The sequence below is a fragment of the Bemisia tabaci genome, chromosome 9, assembly GCF_918797505.1.
Source record: "Bemisia tabaci chromosome 9, PGI_BMITA_v3".
NCBI classification, from domain to species: Eukaryota; Metazoa; Arthropoda; class Insecta; order Hemiptera; family Aleyrodidae; genus Bemisia; species Bemisia tabaci.
In genome coordinates, this window is record NC_092801.1 from 19,589,757 (window position 1) to 19,610,206 (window position 20,450).

At 38.6% G+C, this 20,450-nt stretch overlaps 1 protein-coding gene across 4 annotated transcripts in view; it reads right to left on the reverse strand.

Moving 5' to 3' along the window:
- Positions 1–18,536, reverse strand: part of LOC109034829 (protein D1) — a 36,186-nt gene extending 17,650 nt beyond the window's left edge. Inside the window, exons 1-5 of one of the 4 annotated variants that reach the window (XM_072303908.1) lie at positions 18,184–18,536; positions 8,127–8,404; positions 5,271–5,397; positions 4,888–5,028; positions 2,671–2,752 (exon numbers count right to left, since the gene is read on the reverse strand). In XM_072303908.1, coding sequence (XP_072160009.1) covers positions 2,671–2,752; positions 4,888–5,028; positions 5,271–5,397; positions 8,127–8,285 — 509 coding nt within the window. In that variant the 5' untranslated portion in view covers positions 8,286–8,404; positions 18,184–18,536. Of the gene's footprint in view, positions 1–2,670; positions 2,753–4,887; positions 5,029–5,270; positions 5,398–8,126; positions 8,405–17,663; positions 17,955–18,183 lie in introns of those variants that run through there. The other 3 variants (XM_072303910.1, XM_072303909.1, XM_072303907.1) reach the window with 3 other exon arrangements.
- Positions 18,537–20,450: the final 1,914 nt, after the last annotated feature.

A 20,450-nucleotide genomic window follows, 5' to 3' on the forward strand; every position in this document is an offset into this window, starting at 1 on the left:
TTCAAATTATTTCTCATACAATTTTAAGGAAGTGCTTTGATAAGTTTTCTTTAAAATAAAAATAACATACTTCACAGAAGGTAGTTTTTCCGCCGCAAGATTTTTTTTTTATATTGCTTCAAGCTGAATTTTTCCAGAAACATGAAGGAAAAGGCTCGAGTAAAGCAAGAAAGTGGCTTACATTAAGTAGCAACATTCGAAATTTAAGAAAATATATTTCTTGGGCGCAAAAAGTTACTTTTCTCGAAGTAATAATCAGTATAGCTCAGTTTAGTTTTCTCAGTATTATAATTGGAGATTTTGGAACGTTACATTATTAGAACAGGACTTTAGACATTAAATTACTAGTTTATGGCAACCATGGGCCCAAAAATATTAATATTAGCTATTACTCTAAATAAATTTAAACGTAACGTTGCCAAAATATGCAGAATTCTTAGGAACATTCTATTTGTACCAATATGAAATAAGTCTAATTTTGTTCACGGCGCGGCGTGAGTGCATCATCCACGCTATTTCGCGAGTAAAATCGTCGCCAGCGGCGCATTTTTGCAACTTTCGACCGTCACCTAACGAAAGACGCAGATATTGGTTTTATCGGGGAGAAACCTCATTAATTTACCGGTGTAAACTGACGTTTTTTTGTTTGCCTTGTTTACTCGCAGATAATTAAAGAAGCACCGAGAATTGAGCTCCGGGCTTTAACTGTGCGTCAGAGTCACTGCATTCACCGGAATGATCTAATTACTGGCTCGAAGCTTAATCACTGTATTTGGCGGAAGGAAATCGTGGACTGTTTGAGATCATCCTCACCAAGGCTCTGATACATGTAGATTGCCACTTTTCCGAGTCAAAAAGTCTTTCAAAAACATGCTCTCAGCGGTATTTTTTCTTTATGAACTTATTAGTTAAAAATGAGCGTCATTGCGCCAAGATTCGAGGACCCCCCCCCCCCCCCCATTAGAAGAATAAATTATCACAGGACGGCTGCAGCATCGTGTTGCCAACTGAGGTACGCGTTTTTGCAGTTTTACCGTCAATATTCAAATCCAAAAAATTGAGGACACACATCAATGTCGCTGATACAACTATTCCTACTCAAAGGACGCCCATGTTGCATACCGAAAAATCTGAAAGCGCCCGCTAATGACGATGCCTAGACCCTTGTTGAAAAGTATGTTAGGTCTGACTGTGTTACATACAGGAAAAACGAAACCGCCCTATTTTTCTGGTCTTTAGATCGCACACAGACACTCGCGAAGAGCTTTCATGCAATTCTGGATTTGGAAAGCAGAAAAAAACTTTGCGAGTTAAAGTTGTTAAAAGATTCGAAATATCTCAAAAATTAGAAAACGCAGCCTCTTAAAATCAAGACTGGCATTAAAACCGCAGAACTTTCGTCCAATTCTAGTTCTGTACCGTACCTTTACGTTACATTACGTTACGTTCGGTTCCATGCTGCTCCCCCGTGTCACACTGAAAAAAAATTCTCGGCGTTTTTACCAAAGTCCGTTGGTACCTTTACCATTTCACTTTTTTTACCAAGACAGACTGGTAGGCTTACCTAAAAACCGGTATTTTTACTGTTTTTTTCAGGTAAGAATACCACTTTTATTGGTAATCAATTTCCGGTAACTTTGACATTTTATCTCGGTAATTCTACCACAGTCGATTAAAAATATTGGCGTTTTTACCAAGGTCAAATAAAGTTACCGAGAAAGTTCAATAATTTTACCGAGATTTTTCGGTAAAATTACCAATTCCATAAATGGTAATTTTACCAAGAAATAACTGGGATCAAATAGAACCCTGAATTCTTGGTAATTTTACCCTTTTCTTAGTAAATATACCGAGATTTTTTTTTCAGTGCACCAAAGAAGGCAGTAAGTCCAAAGAGAAGTTTTGTCGAAATAAATATATAAAATTGCTCCGAGGCAGTCCTTGGTCTCTCGTAAAATTTTCAATAACAACCAAAAATAAATTATATATCCTTCAATTTTCAATAACAACCAAAAATAAATTATATATCCTGCAAAAAATCGTAGACATTTACCTAAAAAGAAACCTATTACTTCATGTTAGGCAAAACCGCCGTATGTAAACTTATCTGCACGCTTGCTCGGTTACGATTCCAACAAATAAAATTTCACTCTCTAAATCAGTCAAAAAGTCTCCAGAATTATAAATATGACCGACGACAAAAGTATATCGCGATACAGTTTCGACGTCAAATTAAATATAATAATACGAAAATATGGCAATCACGCATACGTATCCTCGTGACACTCTACCTCATTACCCTCCACCCTGAGCCTGAGAGGAGTATCGGCTGATAAGAAATATGAAAACGATTGGTCAGACGTATGTTACCACCCTCGGGTCAGATTCAGTCATAATTTCAATGAGAACGACATGATCTTAGGAATTATCATCACTTTCAGGCAAAAATTTGAATTTATCACTTAAAGCAGCGTTGCGGAGGATGCTAAGTATCAACAAGCACCACAGCACATCCAGTTGTTTACTACTATAATTTCCAAAAAATGTTTACTACTTTGATCACTCCTTAGTGACGATTTCTATCTCTGTTTGTGAATAAATTTTGGCCCTGGGGATGAAACAAAATAATGTGACCGTCTACTAAGGTAGGGAAAGAATTATAATACTCACTCTGGTATCAGCCTTGTAATATTGAATTCCATCGGTTCACCGTGGGGCTGTTGGTATACGAGGAAGATGAGACGATGTGGTTCTAAGAGCAATGAGGGAAACATGGTATAATTAAAAACACGAAAATATGAGTCCTATATTTTCACTCTTATTGTTTCCTACATTGTTAAGTTGAGCTTAAAAAAGAGAGGGTTTTAAAATCTATGAGCTACTCCTATTAGCGTGTATATCCTCAGCTATGGTGCAGTGTATTTCACAGGACGGTATGTACTCATTAAATATTGAATGTTACATACTATAGACAGATTATTTTGAAAAAATTGAAGTGTCAATCTTTAAAGCAACCACTGAAAGAAATTTTTTCTAAAAGTCATTCTCTGGAATTTTTAATAAATTCGAAAGCTTTGATTATTTCAAAGCATCAGATAGGGTAAGACAGGATGATAGCAGGTACCAAAATTTAACTCAGAATGCGTTGATTATGTCAAAAATGGTCAAAATTAACTCTAATTAATTATAATTAATTGGTGAGAATTAGATTTAGAGTTTCATTAGTATCAGTCTTTTAAAGTTTTCAAATACTGAAAATTGACGTAAGTCAACTTGATGATTAAAAATAAAAACTCATACTTTTGAAAAATAACTTGAGTTATTGGTTTCTTTAGGATTACTTTCCTTTTTTGAAATTCAGGTTCTCTTATTTTATTTTCGAGGCAAACAGCCTTAAAAAAAAAAAAAAAAAAAAAAAAAAAAAAAAAAAAAAAAAACTTCAATGTAAAACACACTGAAATTAATCTTGTCTTGGATTTGATTGAATGAGGCCAACACAGTTTTTTTTGACAAACGAAAAATATAAATTTCCGGAGGCTGTAATTACGAGTCTTTAATTTTAGGGGCTTGGAAGACAGGTGGGCTAAGTGCAGTTTTGAAAAAAATTGAGTTGGTAGTGATTTAAAATAAAACTATAGTCTTGAAATATATTCTGTGAAAAATTCGATACTAAAATCTTAAGCACCAAAAAGTGAGTCTGAACTCCCTTTCCTCTGTAAGACTCATATACAGGGCCGGATTTACTTACTTGCCGCCCATGGGCCGCCTGTATTTTGCTGCCCATGGACCTCCTGTATTTTGCCGCCCCCTTCTCATTCGTTTTGAAACATCAATAAAAACCATCAAGTGAACGTGACGGAGGGAGAGAGGCATATAAGACGCGTTTACTCGTGTTGGTCACATTTTTTGCGAAAGTCCTGTCAACACCACTAGAAAAAGTTCACGGAACTTGGCGCGAAAGTTAAGTTCCGTAAACCTATCTCTGTATAAACAAGGCCCTCCATTTATAAAAAATGAACCAAAAAATTATGATAGAACAATCATAAATGTGGTTTAATAATTTTAACTTCCGCCGCCGCGCCGCGCTGACCGCACTATGTTTGGCGCAATGCGTAAAGTATTCCTACAGTCTAACATGCGCGTTTCGAGCCGACCGCTGCTGCACGCACTGTTTTTGACGCAATGCGTGAAGTATTCATGCAGTCTTGTAGGCGCTATGCGTTTCACGCTGCCCGCTGCTGACCGCAGCGACCGCACTGTCTTTGGCGCAATGCGTGAAGTATCCATGCAGTCTTGTAGGCGCTAATATGTGTTACATGCCGACTGCCGCGCCGAGGGTTTCTCCTTTTCATCTCACGTTCTCGTCATCATTGGTCTCTGCGCCGCGCCGTTCCAGGCCGAATTCCGTGTGCGGTTTCTCTTTTAGTCTTAATTCGACTAATTAAAGGTGCTGTCTATTGTATCACAGAAAGACGACAAAATTAGAGATGTACTCTCAGAAAATGAGAGATTTTGTCACCTTTTCTCGTTCGTATTTTTTTTTTCTGAATCCGATTTTTCTTTATAGTTTTATATAAAAAAATTGCAAAATTTGCCGCCATGGGCCGCGGCCCATGTGGCCACCCCCTTAATCCGGCCCTGCTCATGTAATTTTGAAACTTTAAACTCGTATTGCTTGGAATAGCAATAAGTGCACTTATCTCACTGGTTTTCCGAGCTCCTCATTTGTGCGTTAAATTTTGAATTGTTATTGTGCGATGTTTGATCGATGGTCAATGCTTTACGCAAAAGTTTGACTAAAGAACATCATGGTACTTCATTTCTCACTATGAATAGACCATTCCATGTGTATTGACCATCGATATCAATAAGATATTGATCACTTACTTTTATCCTCGTAGAATGATCGATAGCCAATATATTCGATGATTTCGTCTCCTTTGTTAATCTGGGTTCCAGGAATATTCACAACTAGCCAGTGGACGAACTCATGATGCTTTTCTTGCGCCTTTGTCGGATGGTCAGGTTCTGAAATCACATGAAACACTTGATCACCACAGTTTGTTTCCGCGCATGTAAACAGCATGAAAACAGCAGTTAATAGTTAAACTAAAAAACTTCTCTCCTCATTTCGTGTAGTTGTGGGTTTCTTGCCAAATTTTGCTTATGGGGCAGATGATTATTTTTTAAATTCTAGGTGGGGCAAAACCCATGCCGGCCAATTAAAAGGCATGTGCCCGGGTAAAAATGAGTCAAAAATGCTAACGTACCGATAAAAACAAGCGAGTAAAGTTCTTTGCCAAAGACAGGCCATTGCAAACTTGTTGGTTTGTTTTCTATTTGTTGCGGTATCAATTTCGTTCCGTAATCTAGATAAATTGTGTAGTTGAACATCACCTGAAAATAAAATACCAGATATGTGTACTTATACAATACTTGTAAGTATTCGTATCTTGTGAGAGGCACTTGAAGTGAAGGGTATATAAGTGCCCGCATATAACGAGCTGACAATATGAGTGCGGACTACAAGACCAGTACGTCAATTGGCTGCACTTTGTGTACCGAGAGTAGGAGAGATTGAAATGTTATTTCATTGAAGCTTTGGGGCCAAAAAAGTAAAGCCAAAAACCTTACCGCACGAAATATCCAAAACAACGTCATCAAACCTCACACTTATATTGGAAAAGTTAGTAGATGATAACTGAGATTTCGATTTTTCCAATGCCATTGACGAATTCAGCGTATCAGGTGCGCACCAATCTTCATGAGATTTGGTGCATGATCGTTGCCAAAATGCAGGAAAAACGGTATTTCCTTGACCTTTTGGGGGAGGGGAAGTTGGGGAGCTGTAACCCCTAGAAAAGCTCCTTTGGAAACAATTTCATAGATGAGAGAAGTTTTATGTTGACCCGTAGCACACATCTCTACAGTCCGACTGTCTAACTTTGGATCGCCTTGTATATTTTTGAAGGGTCGTCTATCATCATGTTGTCATATATAACTGACAAAAGCGGCGTAACTAACACTTACAGATGAGTCCGGGAAAGCATTAGGTTTTGTGGACTACAGGGCTCATCGCGAAGTAAAATTAAACGTTTTGATGCCAGCGGGCTGAAAATTGAAACCGATGGACAAAGCTATAGACAAAGAAGACAAAAGAGATTTGGGGTGATCCCACTGGTGAAAGCGGGGGGTTGCAATGACCAAAGGAGGTAGCTAACAGACAGCCACAATGGCGACCGATAAGAGACCCTACAGTTAGTCCATAATTTTCCCCCATAGTCTGTAAAGAACTATCCAAGTTTCAAAACAACCAATCGGATCGCTCCATACTTCCTATGTCTTTTTTGTCTAAAGTTTTGTTTATGGATTTTAATAATCATCCCACAGGAGAAGACGATTTGGAAGCATGTTTAAACTCATTGAATCCTAGGGTTTACTGATGCAAGCTGGGACACTCAATTGGACTGCATTTTGCAATTTGGAACTATAAATTCTGGCTCTTCTGGAAAAACACTTATGTGCATAAGGAAACTAATGGCGCATATGTTGTTTTTCAACCGGGCTAGAATGTATAGTTCCAAATTGCAAAATGTAGTTCAATTGGTGTTGCCTGTTGCAGACATCGCTCATACACCCGTATTATTCTCGTGGATTTGATCCTTCATATTCTCCTTCTTTACGGGATCGTGTCTAGTTCCCTACGCTGCTGGGTAAAATTACATTGTTTCGCGATTCAGGCCTTGCCTGTTTTGTTCATGAACGCTTGAGTAAATGTTTTGACCTCTGTTTTCCGCAAAATTACCATTATCGTCGAACAAAAATTGGACGTATTTCTATCAAACGGAACTATGTGCATTAAGAAATGACCCCTAAAACCCACAAGAATACATACATATCAGGGCTCACGTCATAATGCACATAATTCCGTTTGATAGAATTACGTCCAATTTTGAGGAGTCTCACGAATAAGGTGACCCGTCAAGCTTGATGACCAATAATTCAAATGAATCGTGTGAAGAGAACACACTATCTCCGCAGAATTAACATCTCATTAAAGAGTAAATGACGAAATCATCCGCTATTATTTCTGGTTTGTTTGGAGGAACCGCAGGCAAGTTAGACATTAGCATTAAATGATGACTGTTTCAATCCGAGAATTTTCCAGACCTCCAACAGTCTTTGAGGTAGGGGATGTTTATACTTATTGATTCTAGATCCAACCTCCAGAAAGTAAATGTTATTACTTTTAACGGAGTATATTTGCGTGTGCTAATCTTAGAGTGTTGCATTTATATGAGCAGTTTTCTCTGTGAAAAATCCTTAATAAATGTATAATGCACATCACCTCAATAAACACTGAAATATTCGAAAGAGAAAGCCAACTACATCATCCAAATGATTTTATGAATAAAAGATTTTGGAAATATTGGAAAAGTGTTTCATCTGTTTCACTGGTTTGAAAAAAAAAAAAATGACCGATCTTATACGTACCGCATGCCTATTCAAGGTCTTTTTTTCACTTTCAACTTTCCCCAACAATTTGTTTGTATTTTTAAATACTTGATTTGACCAGATGTAAAATTGTTACATTTTCATCGAATCATTATCTTAACTTTGAAAATGTCCCTATAAAAGCAACACTAAAATTCCTCTGAATTTCCAAACACTTGGTGTTTGTCATATCAGTCAGAAGTTAAATTTCGAGATCAATCGTGACGATTTTTATGATTCTAAGACTTATGATAATATTTAGATCAATTTTTTTTTTCCTTCTACATTTTCCAAAAATGATGGAGGTTTTTAATATCATCACGAGGCTTCCGATGCGGTCTTTCACAGAAAAAAAACACGCCTGATTGCACTATACATACTATTTGAACTATACATAGTATACAGGAGAGCCATTCCTCGTTTTTTCTTCTTCTAAAATACATATTTCTTCATAATTTTCATCCACTCTTCATCAAATCTTCCACCATTTCCGTGTATCTTAATTTTACATTGGCCCTCGGGGCCCACTCTTTAGGGCCAAACAGGTAAACCCTACCCTTTTCAAGGCAGGCAAAAATTAATATCTTTAGTTTCTCCCAGCAGATGTATTTCCAAAATAGAAAAAAACTTACCACAAGTTGGTCAAAATTCTCCGACTCATCAATAATATTAGGAACGACATCGTAGTGCTTTAACATGGTGTTCACTTCCGCTCCTGTCATTGGACGATTTGAGTGACGACAAACTGCTAGACCAATGAAACACAAAAGAGCAGCAAGGAGCTTTCCCATTTTTTATGACGTAAGTCGCAACGGTCTGTGATGAATTCACCGCCAGGTACCATCTAAAATTCCACTCACAGGATGTTATATTCGGTACCTCTGGAGCTTTTAGAAATTGAATATGATCTCTGATGACACGAGTATTTCAACAAACAGAAAATAATTAGGTATACACCCTAACCGTACATAGTATAAACTTCCAAAACCGGCTATGTTACAAAACCACTATAACCGTGTTTGCAGTATGCAAAGAGGCAGGCACGTAGCCAGAATTTTGTTTCCCCCCCCCCCGGAAAATTTTAAAAAATTGTAATGTAAATAGACGCATTTTGAGGCTTCCGTGACGCAGATTTTCCATCAATGTCTGCAGGAAAATTACGTTTCCTTTTTGAACTTTTAGCAAAAAATGCATATGTACGCTCAAAAAGATCCTGAAAATTTTTGAAATTTTAACTCTATTTGGATGCATTTCGAGACCTTTGTAACACAGATTTTTCATATATTTTTGCAGAAAATGACGCTTTTTTTACTTTAACACAAAAGACTTTCAAATTGTTACATTCAACAAAGCTGGAAAAATGTTCAAATTTCAACTCTATTTGGACGCAATTTGAGGCTTTTTCTGACGAAAATTTTAGGAATGAACACGGTGTTTTCATCTAAGACTCTATATTGAAAGAGATAAATATCTTCGACGGTCTCAAACTTCTTCTTTTCTCGCACTTTCTCATCTCCTGTCTCCTCTTTCCTTCTCTCTTTTACTCCTTTTTTTTTCTTTCGGGGGGTGGGGGAGGGGCTTGAGCCCCCCAAGCCCCCCTCTCCCCCTGGCTACGTGCCTGCAGAGAGGTAGTTTAAGGGGTCTGGAGGGTCTGAACCTCGATAATCTGAAATTTTCTCCCAAGAAAAGCCATTCTTATCAATTTTTAAGAATTTTCCATCTTCGAACTCGATCCGCCGACCCCACCATCCATAAAAAAGGTCTTATCGTGGAACCTCTATTGCAAATTTTGGGCTCCATAACTAATACAAATAATCGCCAAAGTTTCCGTTCCTATTCATTTTTTCAAAGAATAAAACAAGCCAACTTTATGGCTTGAAATTTATACAGAATATTCTTCTGATAGAGAAGAAAGATCAAGGAAGATTTCAAGAAATCACATTAACTACTTCTCCAAAGGAAAATCTAGTGTGACCGGAAGTCCCGCAACGTCGCCAACGAAGATACCAGGTTTCGAAAAGGCCATCGAATGTATGATTGATTTTTTACTAAGATGTAACCGGATCTGTGAAGAGGGGATCTGCAGGGAAAACATTTTCTTTGACTTATGTAAATGCACGGAGAAAGAAAATCTAGAAATTTTGGAGCAAGTTTGATCGTAAAATCTCAAAAATTGAAGGAGATATTCGTCCTTACAAAACAAAAATTCATAGTAAAACGTGGTTTCAGAGTTTGCAAAACTGCAAGAAAAATTTTCTTTGAGATAATAAGGTCCCTTTTTACAGATTCGATCCCAATTAAAAATTTAGATGTAGGTCAGGAATTAGTTTCTAATTCAAACAGCTGTACAGCTGATAAAACACGAAAATCCAACGTTAATCATGAAAAAATAGTAATTTAAAGCCAAATTTTCGATAGTTAGTTATTAATTTTTGGAAGTTAGACAATGTAAAAGAACGCCGCATGAACATCCGATAGTTATCAAACTTCCTCCAGTGGAATGTTTATTTTTAAGGTGCGAGTCATGATCTTCTCTTAAAATTTTTAGATATTTTAGAACTAATCGCGAATAAAATTCCCTGAAAAATTAGAGGGAAAATATCCACAAATTTTCCTTTAAATTCGTATTTCAATAAAAGAAATTTGGCAATGTCTGAAGGCTCATACGCCGTTCTTTCAATTATTAGCACGGTAGTAATATACTCCAACTCCCTTGAAAAAATACACATAATCTAGTCTTATGTCTTGAAATCAAGTTACGCAGAGGATTTTTCATGAGAAATTTAAACTTTCTATAAAAACATTAAATGTAGGGAAAACTAAAAAGAATTTATATACTTATATCAAGAGACGTTTTACGAGAAATACGATAAAACACGTTAAAAGCTATAGGTTTTCTGGTTTCTGAGGAGTATGTTTTTTGAAAGCTCCGGTATCAAAAATAAGCTCCACAATGTTATCTACAGGTTCACTCCAAAACTATTTCCGGATTGTCAGGAGATGAGGCAGATTTTAGAAGTTTTGTTTACGATAAAAAGCTTGAAAAGTTACAGAAGCCAGGAGGTGAGTTTCCAGACCCGGAATATAGCAGTCCTCGCGCAACAGGTCTGAGGTTTTCACCATGGAAACTTCCTCTGCCCACAAACTTTTGAGTTATAGGATTGAACTTATTCCACCCTATAGCGTAAAATGCGCCTCATGGAAAGCAACTCAAGAGGAAGTTTTTTTTGCGTATTACGGTTTGTTTCATGGATGGACTTATCCTTGGAGGACTGGAGATGCTTAAGACCGGTGCGGCTACAAATCGATGACTACTAAATGGATCACTACACAAGGTACGAATTAGAGCATTCTGATACGTGTTTCGTAATAATAATGCCACGTAAAACACGATTTTTCCACCAAAAATTACTGAAATAAACTCCTAACTAAGATACTAACGTTTTTATTTCACATTGGTTACGGGAATTTGGAATTGCCCGGTCACAAGAAACGCAATTCTCTACGTGAGTCAAATCGCGCCTTACAACAGTTTTGGCAGATTCCTCAATCGAGCATTGTTCCTTTTCCACCCTTTATCGTTCAAAGTGTAAAAAAAATGTTAGAGCTGAGCCAAAGCGTCAAGATTGAGGTTACCAGATATTCTTATCGCAGACATTGTCATGGTAAAGTTTAGTGTGCGATTTGACTCACGTAGATCATTATGTTTTCATGAGCGGGAGGTTTGAATTCAAGCGTTAACAAACATTAAATATCTTAGTTAGGAGTTAGTGTCAGTAGATTTCAAGATTTCCGGGCATCATATCACGCTAAAAAGTGCTAGGCACTTGCACAGTAAAATTGACCTCGAATCATTTCGATCCATCAGTAAGAGTATACAACCCGAGTGAATGCCGCAAATCGTTTTACCTTTCGGTTTGTGATATTTACTCGCGGGACGTACTTTTAAAGATGTATCAAAATGATTTGGGTAGAATTTTGTGTACAACTATATACCTGCGGAGCTCAGGGCCAGATTTACCTACTTGCCGCTCATGGGCCTGATTTACGTACTTGCTGCCCATGGGCCGCCTTCATTTTGCCGCCCCCCTCTCATTCATTTCGAAACATCAATAAAAACCATCAAGTAAACGTGCCGGAGGGGGAGGGGTGCATAAGGCGCGTTTACTCGTGTTGGACACATTTTTTGCGAAAGCCCTGTCAACACTACTAGCAAAATTTCACGGAACTGCGAAAGTTAAGTTCCGTAAACCTATCTCTGTGTGGATAAGATCATCCATTTATAATAAATGAACCAAAAAATTATGAAAGAACAAACATAAATGTGGTTGAATAATTTTAACTTCCACCTCTGCGCCGCGCTGCACTAATCGCACTGTGTTTGGCGCAATGCGTGAAGTACTCCTGCCGTCTTGTAGGCGCTATGCGTTTCACGCCAACCGCTCCTGACCGCGTGACCGCACTGTGTTTGGCGCAATGCGTGAAGTATTCATGCAGTCTTGTAGGCGCTATGCGTTTCACGCTGCCCGCTGCTGGCCGCAGCGACCGCACTATCTCTGGCGCAATGCGTGAAGTATTCATGCAGTCTTTTAGGCGCTAATATGTGTTACATGCCGACCGCCGCGCCGAGGGCTTGTCCTCTTCATCTCAAGTCCTCGTCATTATTCCCCTCTGCGCTGAGCTCCGTGTTTAGTTCCTCTGTTAACTCGACTAATTAAAGATGCTGTCTCTTGTATCACAGAAAAACGACAAAATTAGAAAATACTATATGTACTCTCAGGAAAAAGAGATTTTGTTTCCTTTTCTTATTGATAGTTTTTTTTTCTAATCCGATTTCTTTTATACCTACATTTAAAAAAATTGCAAAATTTGCCGCCATGGGCCGCGGCCCATGTGGCCACCCTCTTAATCCGGCCCTGCACTCTGCTATCAAATGTAGGGGTAGAAGATGGTAAACATCGAGGGGAGGGGTGCATGAGACGCGTTTACCTACTCGTGTTGGATACATTTTTTTGCGAAAGCCCTGTCAGCACTACTAGCAAAAGTTCACAGAACTTTGCGCGAAAGTTAAGTTCCGTAAACCTATCTCTTTGTGAACAAGGCCTTACATTTGTAAGAAATGAACGTAAAACTTATGCAAGAACAAACATAAATGTGGTTTAATAATTTTAACTTCCGCCGCCGCGCCGCGCTGACCGCACTGTGTTTGGCGCAATGCGTGAAGTATTCCTACAGTGTTGTAGGCGCTATGCGTTTCACGCCGACCGCCGCCGCACAGTGGATTTAGTCAATTAGAGAGGTCGTACATGAAATTTTTGACAAAAATTGCAAATGTTGATGTTTATTTCGTCACATTTTAAAGTTCAAGGGGTGATACTGGAAGAAAATTTCCAATGGAACCACTTGCAGAACATCAGATTCTTGTATAAATGGAGTTATAAGCGTTTAAAGTTCCCAAATTTTGTCCGACCTCTCTCATTGACTCGATTCACCGTGCGCCGCGCTGAGGGCTTCTCCTTTTCATCTCAAGTGTTCATCATCATTGCTCTCTGCCTGCCGCTCCATGTCAAATTGCGTGTTTGGTTTCTCTCGTAACTCGACTTATGAAAGATGCTGTCTCTTGTGTCACCGCTTGTGGTCTGGCGATGGCCGCATTTTTTACCTCGCGAGGCTGGCGAGGTATCTCTGCCGCATGTGGTGGTCCAAGAAGTAGACAAACAAACACCGGGCTGAATCTATACCACTTCTTCTTAGACTACCACACGTGGCAAAGGTACCTCACCGGCCGCGCTAGATCAAAAGTGTGGCCATCGCCGGACGGATAGAATGGACGCCATCTTGGATAATCCGAGGAACGCGCTTTTAAATGGGAGCTCAAAATACGGAACTTTAAACTCGTATTTCGTGGGTTAATATTGCTCAAAAAAATCGGGGAGAATTTCAGTAAACTATGCGCAGTCTCTAGTTTTCAGAAATGCACGAATTACAAATTACTGTGCGAGCTCATTGGACCGCGTTTAGCAGAAAGGGACCGAGCCACATCAGCCATTGCCAAATTTATTCGGGCAATTTAATTTTCTTTGTGAGAACGATCCTGCGGATTTTTGCGAAGATTTCAGTGAATTTTCAGAAGAGTACGTGGTAAATTCCTTAAAATTGTCAAAGAAATCCGCACGAAAGTCCTCTTGTAAAAAATGTGGCTTGGTCCTCTCTGCTTAGTGCGGTCCAATTGAAATACGTATATTTCGTCTTCAGCTATCGAAGTAGGATGCGGAATGATCCTCTATGAAATACCGTTACTCTAACAGAATAATCTCTTGAACAGTAGAAATATAGCGTGCTCCCTGATCATTAATTTTATTGCTTTTTATAATTTACTAATCATTATTTTTAAGTAAAGACGCACGAATAAGTGACGATAAAACATATGGTAGATGGTTGGGTATAAGTTATTGTTATCCTAAGTATCATCATTCAACATAAAGATCTAGACACGGAGGGAGCAATTTTTTTTAGCAATATAATATAGATTTCAATTTTTTTAAAAGAAATTTTTAGCACTTAAGGTGATTCGATGGAGGTCATTTTTTGTGTCAAAGCGATGTGCGATATATCGCATCGATTTGTTCCATAATTTCAGCTACTTGTCATTTTTTTCGAATTTTGAGATCGCACTTCTGTTGTCATGAGACTTAAGAACTCATGTACCTACCAAATTTGACAAAGAAATTCAACGTATTAAATGCGTGGTTTTTTAGAGGAAAAATATCGCATTCGATACTGATATCGAAACTGCACTCGAATGCGATATTTTCCCTCTAAAAAAACCACGCCCTTATTACGTTGAATTTCTTTGTCAAAGGTACATGAGTTCTCAAGCCTCATGACAACAAAAGTGCGATCTCAAAATTCGAAAGAAATGACAAGTAGCTGAAATTATGAAGCAAATCGATGCGATATATTGCACGTCGCCTTGACGCAAAAAATGGCCTCCATCGAATCACCTTAAGTTAACATCAAGGCTCAGTTTCATGGATTGGAGTACCCTCACCACATTTACAAAAGAGGCAAAATGCGTTATCAACCATTTAGCCTCAACTTGTCCGTTCGTTCTTCATCTTCTCATGTTTTATGGATGCTTGTTAGGAGTATAATTGCGCTTAGCCTTCGTCCATTGTTTAGAAAGTAAAGTATACCCAACAAACCAAGAATTTCTTAACCTAGTTTATCGTGTCTTCGTTTTCCCTTAGTGCTTTTTGAGTTTCCTCCTGATAAGACACTTATTCTTCCACCAATCCTTAGAGACGTGAAGTTAAATTTGTGTCTCTTCCGTTGGCCCCAATTTCAAGTTTCCTCCTGATAAGTCACCAACTTTTCCTATTGTTGACCATGTCGGTGGTGTATAAAGAGAGCTGGAAACCAGCAAGCTACCGTAGTACTTTTATTATTCCTACACTGTACTGACTGTGTTTGTGATTTTGTCCAGAGCAAACCTCGCGCTTGGTTAATTTTTGCGTTTGAGGAAAAGTGAGTTCAGCATCATGAAGTTCGGAAAGTTGTATTTGATTGCAGCAATCTTGGTGTTTTTAAGTTTTTACTGTGGCCCAGTCAACTGCGTTAATGTTGGTTGTGATAACCTCTGCAACGACCAATCACAATGCGGTGGAGACTGCGGCACATGTTTACCCAATCAGCAGGGTTTCATGGTTTGCGTAAAAGACACCGAAGGGCTCCTTAACTTCGCGAATTCACCTAATTTTTAACATGCTTAGAGGATCATTGACAAACAGATTCTTCTTAATCAACAGAGACTTCCCTCACCAATATTCTTAGGCCTATTATTTATCCTATCATTAATATTGGAATGTTGACTTTTAAATTAATACTTTTTGTATTTGTGAGCTATTTTTACTATGTTTTAACCATAGAAAATATTCAGATGCTTTGGATTTAAAAAAAAAAATGTTTTTATTAAGGGATCACTTTCTAATGTATTATGTTATCCCTACAACACTTCAACGAACATCATAAAGTGGTGGAAGAGCCCAAACTCAAGACAAACGTCAGAAAAAAAGTCCATTAATTGAACCTCACCTCAAAACAGTGGCGAGGCGTGAGTGATCGCTGATCGATTATCGATATTTCCCCATTTGAGGCTATGGCAAAGAATCGGTTATTAAGGCATTCACCGCGAACACCCTGTTTATTGATCATTTTCTGTAGGTTCAAATGGAAGATAGATTGATATGTTACGATGCCCGAAAACCCCGAATGATATCAAACCCCGACGAAGCTCGAGCGCATTGCGATTTGCTCGGGCCAGTCCCGAAATACACGATTTGCCAAACGCATTCTGGGCTCCTTACAAAATAGTTCATAGATCCGGATTTTGCCGGACGAATCGCGATGCGACCTAAAACGTGCCGTGGGCAAATCCCGAAAGGTTTAAACTCACAGTTCTGACGCTCACCTCTTTTCCCTGCGATACGTCTTCCGCGGTTATAAATACTCGCTTGCAAGTGTGGATCTGGTTTCGAGAAAGAAAATAGTGCTTTTCTTTCATATCAATTTTATAAAATTTGTCATCCGTGACCGTCAAGAGGACTCTAATTGTTAGCATTAAATTTTTAACATTCATTTCACAGCGATCCACACTTGGAACTGGAATTTTATGTTTTCGCACCACTCCGCGATACGACCGGTCAGGAGTTTTCTTATTTGTTTAACCTTTCGAGATTTGCCCATGACACGTTTGGGTGCATCTCTATCTGCCCCGGCAAGAGCCGAATTTTTGAACTTTTTTGTAATGTGCCCAAATTGCGCTCGGCAAATCGCAATGCCCTCGAGTTTCGAGGTTTGACCGTAACAGATATATTGTAAAGCACGCCACGCCACTGCTTTGGAATAAGGGGCTACACCATGGGCGTAGCTAGGGGGGTCCTGGGGGGGGCCTCGCCCCCCAGAAAAACGGGATCCTCCATTCCTCACCCCCCCTCCGCTCTATTCACCACGAGAGGTGGTCCCATGCCCCCCCCCCCCTAGAGAAATTTCCTAGCTACGCCCCTAGGCTACACAGGGGGATCCGGGGGTCTCCATCCGGAAAGTAAAAAAAAAAAATTGAGCCGTCTTAGGAGCAATCATAAGCTATTCTTACCAAAAAATTGATCAAATTTCCAATATGAGAGATGTGCCATTCATTTCCTAAGCTAAAGTCCTTTATATTTCTAAGGAGAGGCCAAGTAAACTTCCAAGGGAAGCTAGGCCCCGCAAACGGGGGATCTATTATTTTTGACCCGTCGATAGAGGCACCCTCGATGACTGGCATCGGCAAGTTAATGACACATATCCTTTATTTCTTAAATGAACCGGAAATAGTAGTTCCTTATTGCGAGATAAAGTTCATTAATGGTAGAACTTGAGCATCAAATGGATTTCATTTTGCAATAAGGGACTATACAAATTCTTGCTTTTTGCAAAAAAAAACAAAAAAAAAATGTGTTTGTTATTAGAGCAGTCCATGCGCAAAATAGATTCTCTTATGAATGAGCTAATGATAGTAGCTCCTCATTCCAAAATATTGTGCAAATGCGCCTGATGTTGCAATAGGGAACAACTATAACTGACTCGTCCATAAAAGCACCAATCTACATAAGGGAACTACATACATTGTTTCGTAAACGAACCGGAAATAAAGTTTCCTTAATGCGAATAACATGATGGTAGAACAGTGCTGGACTAACATTATTCTGCGGGGAAATTAAGGCTAAAAAAACCTACCTGGGTTGAAAATTCTTCCCCCTCGGTCTTCCACTGAAATTCATTAGAGATCATTTTATGACTCTTATTATAATTTTTGGATTTTTGACTTTGATTTCCCCGCAGAATAGCTGGGACCCAGCTCTATTCTACTGTCATGTTACTTACCGTATTTTGGCCACATTTTTAGTGCTTATTCCTCATCTGACCGCAAAATTTTGTGAAAATTCCGCCCATACCATCCTCTAAAATCGAAATTTAGTAAATAATAAATCTAAAACAAATATATGCATTGCCTTCGAACTCTAGACTGCCTTTGTGCAAAGATGTCCAGTTTTGGATTTAAATATTTTTTGCTCCAATCCAATAAGATCGTCTCGAAAAAGAACTTACGATAAAAGCGAGAAAAATACCTGGTGATGTTCTAGCTCGTTGGGATTCGGAGAAATTCAGCTAAGCTAAAATTAAACACACTTTTGTAAAATTATTCCAAAAATTAGTAGAGACGGAGTGACTCAAGACTTTCATGCTGGAAAAAAACCCGTCAAATTGTGGGGAAAATATTAGAGTTCCAGTGAACAGCCGATACTTGAAAGAGAATCAACTAAATGGATTATTTAAAAAAAAAAACTATCAGGATTCTCAATCTGGCGTGACCGAACACTGTCGATTAGACTGTAGCGATTGATATTAATTCGACGGCTTCTATAATGAAAAATGGACGTTTTGTAAGCTATAAGGGTATCAATCGCTGTTAAATTTCCGTTTTTAGAGATATGGGGCAATAAAAACATTTTAAATGCATAAAAAATTGAAAGAGGGGAAGTAGGCTATAAGCAGACATAATAATACCATTAAAAAATCAATCATTTTGCCAAATATGCCTTCATGACCCATTAATATTTTTTAAAATGACCACTAGAATTCACTCGCCGATAAGTTTCCATGGTTCATACATTGAGCAAAGTGCAGCTGTTTGGCTCAATGCTGTCGCTGTTATACCATGATTTGTCTTGTAATGATCAATGAGGTCATTCTGCACATAGAATTTTGTTGGCACTCTCATTTTACCATTTTATTCACTTATTCCAGTTAGGTTTCATTCACATCCGAAAAATGAGCCGCATTTGTCAGTATGGATCAGTATAAGTATCGGAAACTTCAGGAGATTAAAATTCTAAGTGTAAGTGTGTCCTTGTGTCCTCCATGATGCCCACACGCGGTTTTTGAATATCCCAAAAAACTAGGTTCCTCTCCGTTGATCGGATTATTACGAATCGACTCTGGATGAAACAGCCTGTATCGATTGATAATCGAAAACACAGGAAAAAGCGGAAACAAGCCTTGTTTCCGCTTTTTCCTGTGTTTTCGATTGTCGTTTCCGTTTTGGGCTGCTTTTACATACCCTTTGTTTTCCACTATCGATTGATATCAATATTAAACTTATTTTTAATGTGACGATGCACACTATTGCCACATTGAAAGATTCGTATTGATTTAATGTTAATGTTGCCACAATGTTTAATAAATTTAGTATTCTCACAAACTTCAGGAGATTAAAACTCTAGACGTGAGCGGGTTTTAGGCATCCTGTTATTTTTAGACGTATTTATTCTAAGTGGAACTATTTGCAAGTGGAATGATGGGGTGTGCTCGTTAGTTGAGAGCCATGAGAATGAATGAGGATTTTAATGCGCCAGTGACGTCAGCGGCAACGAAGCCGTCTCCATTGTCGTTCTTACTCGTCTTTAACTCATGAGCCCTGTCCACAACGCTCTTGTCACAAGTCCACGACTCACGAGGTAGCGCTCAGTTCCTTTTGGCTTAATGTAAAATCACGCGCTTTTCCATTTTCTCAAAAGGAACCATATCCACTTTAACATTGTTTAACTCACCACGAGCCCACCCCATCTTTCCACTAGCACATAGTTCCTTTTGGATCGCGCTAAACAGAAAGGAACCAAGCCACATCAGCTATTGCCAATTTTAACAGGGTGATTTCATTGTTTACAAGAGAACGTCGGCGCAGATTCCTTTGAACATTTTCAGGAATTTGCTTTGTATTATGGAGAAAATTTACTGAAATTTGCACAAAAATCCGCACAACCATTTTCATGTAAACAATTAAATTGCCCGATTAAATTTGGCAATAGCTGATGTGGCATGGTGCCTCTCTATTTAACGCGGTCTTTTTAGCATGAATACGTCCTTTGATCTCAGGAGTCGACTTTTTGGACGTATTTCTATCAAACGGAGCTATGTGCATTTAGACATGAGTCCTGAGACCTATGAGAGTACATGCACCACAGAGCTCTCGTCATAATGCACACATAGTTCCGTTTGACAGAGATAAGTCCATTCGTGTCCTGTATTCATTATCAGCTCCGAATCATTCTGATATCAAATCAAATCCTGCTTATTCAATTTCTAGTTTTATCTTATCAATGCTTGGTAATCATTAAGGAGTGAACTAAGGAGGGCATAGGGCTTTTGTTTGCTTGTCAGCACCATGCAGGTTATAATTTCCATAGGAGTTAATAAAACCTCGGATGATTCCTTTGATTCTTGGTGTCTGGCGGCTGTAATTCCAATTGCGTCACTCTTTTTTCCATGACCAAATACAACAATCACCAGGACAGTAAGAATTAACGACCCTATGCCATCTATTAGTTTTATAGTTCATGGATGATCGATATTGATATTTCTCCATTTGAAGCTATAGCGAAGAATCGATTATCAGGGTGTTCGTCGCAAACACCCTGTCTATCGATCATTTTTCGTAGGTTTCAATGGCAGATCAATCGACATATCGCAATGCACGCCACGCCACTAACTCCGCATAGTGACGTGCTTTTTTAGGTGCGCGGTTTTTTAAAATCTGTTTGTACAAATAGATCCGTTATTCTGTTGAAAGACTTTCTACATTTAATTTGATAATCTTCGAATGAATTCGTCCCATTTCAATAGATTTGATTTTACTAATTTATTCCACGATGCTTTCCCAGAGATTTTAATTTTTTTAAGCCCTCGGGTCTTAAAATTGTTTACGGTGGAATCCATATTTCAAAAATCGAGGTCTGAGGGAAAAGGTCAATGACTGTAGGCACACATGGAACAAAGCCGATCGATATGTTAAGTAAAACAGAGAGAAAAATGTAAGGCTTCAAATATACTCTTTCAATCCAGAATATTATAAAATA